The sequence below is a fragment of the Sinocyclocheilus rhinocerous genome, unplaced genomic scaffold (assembly GCF_001515625.1).
Source record: "Sinocyclocheilus rhinocerous isolate Xijiao unplaced genomic scaffold, SAMN03320098_v1.1 scaffold196, whole genome shotgun sequence".
NCBI lineage: Eukaryota > Metazoa > Chordata > Actinopteri > Cypriniformes > Cyprinidae > Sinocyclocheilus > Sinocyclocheilus rhinocerous.
This window is the reverse complement of record NW_015633546.1, coordinates 591,553-599,209: the sequence shown is the minus strand read 5'-3', so window position 1 is coordinate 599,209 and position 7,657 is coordinate 591,553. Positions and strand designations below refer to the sequence as shown.

At 38.7% G+C, this 7,657-nt stretch overlaps 2 protein-coding genes across 4 annotated transcripts in view; both read right to left on the bottom strand.

Moving 5' to 3' along the window:
- LOC107744428 (major facilitator superfamily domain-containing protein 3-like) overlaps positions 1 to 2,401 on the bottom strand; it is a 24,010-nt gene extending 21,609 nt beyond the window's left edge. Inside the window, exons 1-2 of one of the 3 annotated variants that reach the window (XM_016558073.1) lie at positions 2,282 to 2,401; positions 468 to 1,200 (exon numbers count right to left, since the gene is read on the bottom strand). In XM_016558073.1, the coding sequence (XP_016413559.1) occupies positions 468 to 1,158 (691 nt within the window). In that variant the 5' untranslated portion in view covers positions 1,159 to 1,200; positions 2,282 to 2,401. Of the gene's footprint in view, positions 1 to 467; positions 1,201 to 2,276 lie in introns of all 3 variants that reach the window. The other 2 variants (XM_016558074.1, XM_016558072.1) reach the window with 2 other exon arrangements.
- Positions 2,402 to 3,367: 966 nt separating this feature from the next.
- Positions 3,368 to 6,739, bottom strand: LOC107744429 (annexin A1-like). The gene is made up of 13 exons (XM_016558076.1): positions 6,657 to 6,739; positions 6,152 to 6,254; positions 5,809 to 5,893; positions 5,615 to 5,709; positions 5,416 to 5,529; positions 5,251 to 5,341; positions 4,866 to 4,945; positions 4,662 to 4,718; positions 4,491 to 4,584; positions 4,308 to 4,403; positions 3,930 to 3,988; positions 3,687 to 3,809; positions 3,368 to 3,559 (listed from the first exon to the last, which is right to left on the bottom strand). The coding sequence occupies exons 2-13, from the start codon at positions 6,224 to 6,226 to the stop codon at positions 3,506 to 3,508; spliced, it is 1,023 nt and encodes a 340-aa protein (XP_016413562.1). The 5' UTR covers positions 6,227 to 6,254; positions 6,657 to 6,739; the 3' UTR covers positions 3,368 to 3,505.
- Between the last annotated feature and the right edge of the window lie 918 nt (positions 6,740 to 7,657).

Here is a 7,657-nt window from a genome sequence, read left to right as displayed (position 1 = left end):
GCGTAATAATCAAGGAACTTTGCTGCCGTACCGTGGGTGCAGCAGGCGCAATGATATTACGCAGCACCTGAAAACAGGCTTACTTCCGTCAACATAACCAACGTGACCACCTGCTTGCACAGGGAGCGTGCTGGGGACTATTTTCAGGCGCTGCGTAATATCATTGCGCCTGCTGCAGTTTTAAATAGGAAAAATATAGAAACTCTTTGGTCATTTTTGAGCGAGATGCTAACGGTCTAATCAGATTCAATGATCTATGCTAAGCTACAGCTAAAAGTGCTACCGCCAAACCCGAAGATCGGCTGAATGGATTCGAAAACAGTAAAACTCAACTGTTTAACTCTAGGGGAGTTGGAAAATGTTGTGAAAATAGTTGGCCTATTTTCAAAAATAGTGGAGTGTTCCTTTAAGATCTCCAAATCATTTAACTCAATCGATCTTATGTTGAATTACGACAAATATCTTACCTAGCTTGTATGTGAGAACGTAGAACATCATCCATGGCGTTCCTGGCACAGACAAGAGCTTCCTCCACACCTTCCAGGGTTGCATTACATCCTTTGACCCTCTCCGTCCTTCTCCCTGTCCCCACACCGACTCTCCATCCAACACCGGGGCGCCCCACACGAACAGAGCAACACCACCGTAAACACAGGCCAGCAGTGCGAACATCCAGCCCCAGCCTGCAACATCAATCACAGCCAGGAGCCCCCCTCCAGCAAACACAGAGCCAGCTTTATACCCCACCACCTGCACAGTGTTTCCCAGACCCAGCTCCCCCTGCCCCCTGAGCAGCCGCACGGCCGCTCCGTCCGCCGCAATGTCCTGCACTGATGCCAGCACGTTCATAGCGAGCAGAGAGCCCGCTACGCCCATGTACTGAACATCAGGTGAGATTGTAGCGCTCACCAAACAGGTGAGAGCCAGACCAGCCACTGTGCCCACTAACCAGCAGCGCTTGGTGCCAGTCCGGTCCACCAGAGGGGCCCAGATTACCTTGAGCACCCAGGGGAAATAGAGGATTTTGGTGAGGCTGATGCGTGTGAGGGAGTGGCCGGCACCGCGCAGGTACACCGGGAGCAAAGAAGACTGCAGGCCATACGGAATGCCCTGGATGAAGTAAAGGAGACCCAGGAACACCAGTTTGTCGTTCATCATTGAGAAAGGCGGGTTTGGGGAGCCTCAGCTCATGGCTGTATTCTGTAAGCAACACAAGTATAGTGTTTGACATAGTGTTTGACATGGACTTGTCATAATGGTTTCTATTCAAGACAAGACATCACAACTAAATACAGTGACATTTTTAACTATTATATAACATCATACTTTCTCAGTTGACTGATTACAGTACATTAAAACAATTGTATTACAAGTTTTCTGACATGTTATGATGTTTAAACAATCGTATCTAATTAAATGTGCACACATTTGCATAGATTTCTAGAACAGAATAAAGCCAGGTTTTCAAAGATCCTCCTTTCATTTTGTTGACATATTAAGAGTTAAGGGTTTTTATAGAGGATATTTGTTGGGGTGTCTTTTTTTTAATCACTCCATGAATCAGGAGATATTGTCAACACCCAGAAACAAATAAAATCCTTAAAAAAATGATAGGAATAAAACTGGAAAGTTTGATGTACGGAAGTACTATTGAATGGAATATTTCTGACAATTTATTTCTCTTATTTCTGCATGAGAAAAAAAAACTCACTTTGAACTCACTTTGAGAAAATGCCTTTTAAATATATTGTATTTGAAATCAGATGCAAATAGATGAGTAATAAAATAAAAAGTGTAAAAAAAAAAAGTGTCATAAAATAAACATATCTATCTTGGATGTTTAGTTTCCACTAGTTTGAAAGACATGTTATGGAATCAAAATAGACCAAAATCTTTAACTGACAAGCGCATGAAAAAACAATGGTTTTGCCAGTAGTGTCTTACCTTAAAAACACAAACTAGCATTGCAAAGAGTGCTGAGTGGTTCATTCATTCATAGCACAGTGTCATTTATTCATGAGTCATGACAGCTGGATTTAACTGATATAACTAATGCAAGTCTCATTAGATACGTTTCATATACATTCTGCAAACTGCTAGACACTAAAATATAAATATTAGAGAATTAAATATTCAAGAACGATTTCATTTAGTCATAAACAGTCCATTCTGTCACAACATGTTCTACTTGAGGGAGACTTACAATTAGGATTAAGAACGACAGAAACTATGTATATTGAAATGCACAAATAACACAATTCAAGTACAGCAAATACCTTACTGTATTTACAGGTAAATGTCTCCTTCACCCGCTGTGCTCTATGCAGCATAACCTCTATTTTCCAATCCTTGGTACTTCCGCGGGAGCGCTTGACGTAACGCACACTTTCAACCAATCACCATACAGTCCTCGAGAGCGCCGCTCACAGCCAATAAATCAACAGCGCCACCCGTCATAACAACGGTACTGCAGCGTAGGGCAGGAATGACGGCAAGTCTAGGCCATGGAGTAAGTGATGTAAAGATAGCATGCCCTCACTCTTAAATCTCCCACTTTATCTCTTTTCCTACCACTCCCATTGTTCCAGTGAAACATGTTTCTGACAAACAGTCCAAGTCGTAATTTGTCTTCTGTCATCCTGAATATTTTGTGGTAAATGTTTGTATACACTGCAGGTAAGTGTATAAACCCTGTTACAGGGTAAATGTTTTTTTTTATTAGTTATCAATGGATTTCCTTGATAAACATAAAGACATCTTTATCCAAAAGAAATATAGCTTTTACTTTAATCAAATGGTCATTATGATATGATTTACATTTGCAATTAATCGTTTTTTAAAATTCATATTTAATATACGCCAGCAAACAGGCGAATGTTCACTTAAAAACCACAAACTTTTATGCACATTTTCCCTTGGTTAATACCTAATCAACAGGCGCTTTGTATTTATGACAAGAGTAGTCTCATCACTCTCTAATATAAAAGCCGTATCAAATATAAAAATTATAAGATTTTTGAGGACCAATTGGGGTTCCTCAGATTGCCACACTTTGCAGAACCTGCTGGAGCACCCTTTAAAGGCACCTCGAAAACTTCAGTTGGTTTACAAATTAGAGCCCAGTGAACAAAACAAGTCCTTCTTTTGTGACTTGAGTTTCCATCCCTAATTCCAACCAGTAAAACTCTTAGTGATTATTTGTGCATATGTGATCCCCTTCATATCTATGACCACAGAGTCATTAAACTTCCATTTTGTGCATGCTTTTGTTTGTTTTTTCAGAGTCAACATGACTTAATTAAAATTAATAGATACACCATTCATAACACGCCACTTTAGAAGCTTTGCATGAATTTACACAGACATATACATTTAGTCAAGTTTTATTTATCAGAAATGTTTCTCATTCTACTACAGTTGTTTATATGAGGTGTTTAATTCATATATTGATAGCTAGTGGTATGCTGGTGGGTCTTCATCTGTATACATTCATTAGTGACACCAATTAATTGCCACACAAGGCTAGCAGGATTGTCTCATAGTCTCCTTTGGTGTCATCCTAAAACAAACAAAACACAATCTTTAATAACTGAATCTATACAGTATAACATTTATTAATTTTTGTTTATGTATTGACTAGTGTAATGATGACCATATTTAAAATGTGCTAAATTAGATTTATTTACCTGGATGTCCTGGTAGAGGCTCTTGCCAAATTTACTCTGGTACTCTTGCTTGATTTTGGCCAAGTCAATCTCAGAACGGCTCACCAATATTCTGGTCAAGATCTTGCCTTTATAACCAGAGCCCTGTGAAAACACAAAATCACACTGAGTGGTTCTTTTAGTTTTTAACCGTGATATATTTAAAACGGCTGTAATGTCATTTTAAATTTTACATGGATCTATTAGATTGCCAGTTACACTTGCCTTCATTGCCTGGTTTAGTTTTTCAGCAAAGAAAGCAGGTTTGTTTCCAGCACATTTCACTGTTGAAAAGATGAGTCACAATAAGAAAAGATTAAAATATTTATTTTGAAAATGGCATTCAAAGACCAGCTTCTGTTTCATTGCTCAAAGCTTAAAATAACATTCTTGTCATATTATTGCATGCAGTAAAAAGAAACATTAAAATAGCATTCTTGTTGTACTGTAAGAAAGTAATTCAAGTCTTAAAAGGTATGGTACATCTAAGAGAGCATCTGCAGCAATTCAAGGAAAAGTTTGCAGTGAACTTATTGCATGTCATACCATCTTAAAATGCAGCATGTAATGCAATAGACAGATAAAAAGGGTTCAGTGTCTCACCAACAGAAATCAAGCAGTTCTCAATATCACCCTTCAACTCCAGATCAATGGCTTTTGCGACATCCACCTTACTGTACTTGGAGTACAGCTGAAAAACTAAATAAAGAAAAGGTTATGACTAAAGTGGATTAGAAGAAAGTGTACTACTTATTAAAACAGGGATGTGGAGGAAGTCAACCATACCTCTCCTCAGGTGACAAGCATTCCTTGAAGTGAGGATGTCAATGAACACGCCACAGTCTGTGCCTTTTCTTTTCTCTCCTGCCTCATACAAGGCCTACAGGCAGAATCAGAGGTCAAAAAGACATGTACACACAATGACCCACCACATACTCACAATACACGGTTAATTACCCTGGCATCTTTGTCAGCCAAGTCCTCTTGCACAATCTTGTCTTCACTTCTGGTAGCCTGTGAATTCAAATAAAAGTTTAACAATGAGCAAAAGCATTTTGTGCCAATTCAAGTCACAAATCACTCTCCATGTAAGTTGAATCATCCAAAACATGATGTACGGGGAGGGGCAGAATTGAGAAACACTATATGAGCAAAGCCAACCTTGCAGAGTGAAAGCAGGGCATTCCTGAAATCTCCACCTGTCTCAGACTTGATCTCTGCCTCTAGATCCTTCTTATATTCTATAAATACAAGTCATACATTCAGTTTTTATATATACTGCATTCACATACGTACCATAAACCACGAGTGTCCAATCCTGCTCTTGGGGGGCCCAGTGTCCTGCAGAGTTTAGTTTAAACCCTAATTAAACACACCTAAACCAGCCAAGCAAGATCTTCAGGATTACTAGAAACTTCCTGGCAGGTGTGTTAAAGCATGTTAGGGCTAAACTCTGCAGGCTGTTGGCCCTACAGAAGCAAGATTGGACACTCATGCCATAAACATATTTAAAGGATAACTGGATGATAACTAGCATTAATGTTACCTTGTTTGAAAACCGGTTTAATCTCTCGGATCTCTTTATTGGTCCTGGAGGCCAAAATCTCAACAAGTGTATCTTCATCTGTGCCCAAACCCTGAAGAGAAAAAGACTTTAAGTTATGCAGCCCATGTCAAATCTTCTATATCAACAGGCTGAAAATAATCTTACCTTCATGGCACTTTTGAGCAGAAAGGAATCATATTGAGCTGGAGTCATCAACAAGCCCAGAACCACTTCTTCCAGCTCACCTTTAAGAGCAGCTTTCAGCGCTACATCCAGAGGCTGCACAGAGAAGAAGAAGTGATTTAGGTGAGGGAGGATCCAGACAGTAAAAATGTGTTGATATCAGGTCTAGTGAATGTGATACCTTGCCGTTTACTTGTTGGTAAGCAGCCTTGATTTGCTGGCGCTGGGCATTGCTCCTGCGGACCAGCGTTTCAATGATTGTGGCCTCATCCACACCTGAGAACAGAAACTTCTTTCAACAGAGCAAACAGATGCAGAATGCAAAGATGTAGATGTATTTTATTCATCTTCACTTTTCAGAATTCATATACCTACCTTTTGTCTTGATAGCCTTGTCCAAGACGCCTGCATCCGCAGCTGCATTAAACTGAGCAAAAGGCCTCACTGTGCCCTGCCCCACCTAAAGACATGAGAGGGCTTATTAAAATCCTTCAAAAATAGACTACGTATAATCACGAACTGACTTCCAGCAGACCCGTGTAAGAAGTCTATTCAATAAAAAATTCAAGAAGCAAATTTTAGGAAGGAAACAGAAATACTGAAGCTCTTGCCCTTTAACAGGATGAAAGTGACTGGAATGGGGAGTGGAGTACATTCCTATCACTGACTCATTCAGTCTGGCTCTGCTCAAATTTTCCAGAAAGCGGAATAAACTTACTGTGATGTCTTGTACTGTGTTGTCTTGCATGCCCTGATAGGAAAGCTGCTCAAGAAAATAACCGAGTGTGGACATTTTGGAACCTGGAACTCAACAGCTCAACCTACTATACATGTTGGAATATATTAAAATACACACAGTAAATCAAAAAGCAGAATCTTTTCAGGAATGAATCATCCAAGTTTTCTAGCCGTTTTAATTAATCTTACAGGAATACATGATTCACCAAAAGAACTGAACGTTAAACTCACAAAACCAGGATGTGGATTTTTATAGCTCAAGAGTGTGCAAAGTTTTCTATAACTTCTTTAAGCAATACTATTGCATAACTTTCATTAGCAACTTTTTTTTATTTTTTATTATCATTTGCATTTTTTTCAGTAAACTAAAAAAAACAACGCTGTCATGAATATGCAACAATTATATATTTAACAAAAAAACTGACAGCACTGTCGAGAGTTAGACAACGTGTAAGAAGTAAAGAAAATCCCAGTTTCCCACTTACCAAGACCGAATGCACAGCAAGCGAGCAGAAGGAGCGTGATAGCTGTATTTATACTCACAGAACCACACCCTAGCAACATCAGCTTAATTTGCGCTACAGCAGGGCGTTGACTCCTTCCCCTATTAAACACCCGCTTCCATGGTACGCTAAAAGAAAAACCGTGGGCTGCATGGTTTTTTCTTTTAAAGGTGCAGTATCAGTAACTTATTTCTTGATAAAAAGAAAATAACTAACACAAAGAAATTCATGGGGTTTTTTATGTTTTCATTTTTTTTAACCCTCTGGTGCTCTTCATCAGAATGGTACGAAACTTGGTCAATTTTATGCCATTTGGAATGTGAACACACACAAAAAATGGCATGATTCGAGCAGGCTAAAAAAAAAAAAAAAAAGTAAAAAAAAGTCACACTTGGGACTATAAAATGTTTTGGTGTCCGGTCACTTTTGACTGTGAAGCACCAGAGGGTTAAATCAAATAACGCACAAGAAGAGTCTAGTCATTTCAGTAGCGTAATGAAAGCTGTTTTATTTTACATGATTTGAGTGGCGTCATGAGATCACATGACCATACTTTAAATTAAAAGGAAATAAATGCTCACCATAATGATTACAACAATATTACATTTACAGGTCATACTGTACAGCAACCCATACACACTCCAGGTGAATTATGTAAGAGATATGGTTATTAGACAATATATGATCACCAGTGTTGGGCTAGTTAGAATGTAATATATTACTCATTACTAGTTACTTCTTTCAAAAGTAATATTGTTACTTTACTTATTACTTTCTGGCAACAGTAATTAGTTACACTACTAGTTACATTACTTTTTCTTCACGCCCCACAGTTGTAACTGTGTATCTTCCACATAAAATTCTTCTTACTAACAACATATTTCTGCCTCATCCTTTGACCAAAATCCACATTGGATCGCAGTCAGAAGTTATTACAAACACTCTATAGTGATTGATAGTGACAGTACCACATGCTGATCAGA

Bases quoted from the DNA above. Each gene is read 5' to 3' on its own strand.
- LOC107744429 (XM_016558076.1), bottom strand. From the start codon at position 6,226: ATGTCCACACTCGGTTATTTTCTTGAGCAGCTTTCCTATCAGGGCATG. The intron at 4,404-4,490 runs GTATGGTTGACT...TTCTTTATTTAG, and splicing joins TGCTTGTCACCTGAGGAGAG to TTTTTCAGCTGTACTCCAAG. The intron at 3,560-3,686 runs GTAAATAAATCT...TGTTTGTTTTAG, and splicing joins GCCTCTACCAGGACATCCAG to GATGACACCAAAGGAGACTA.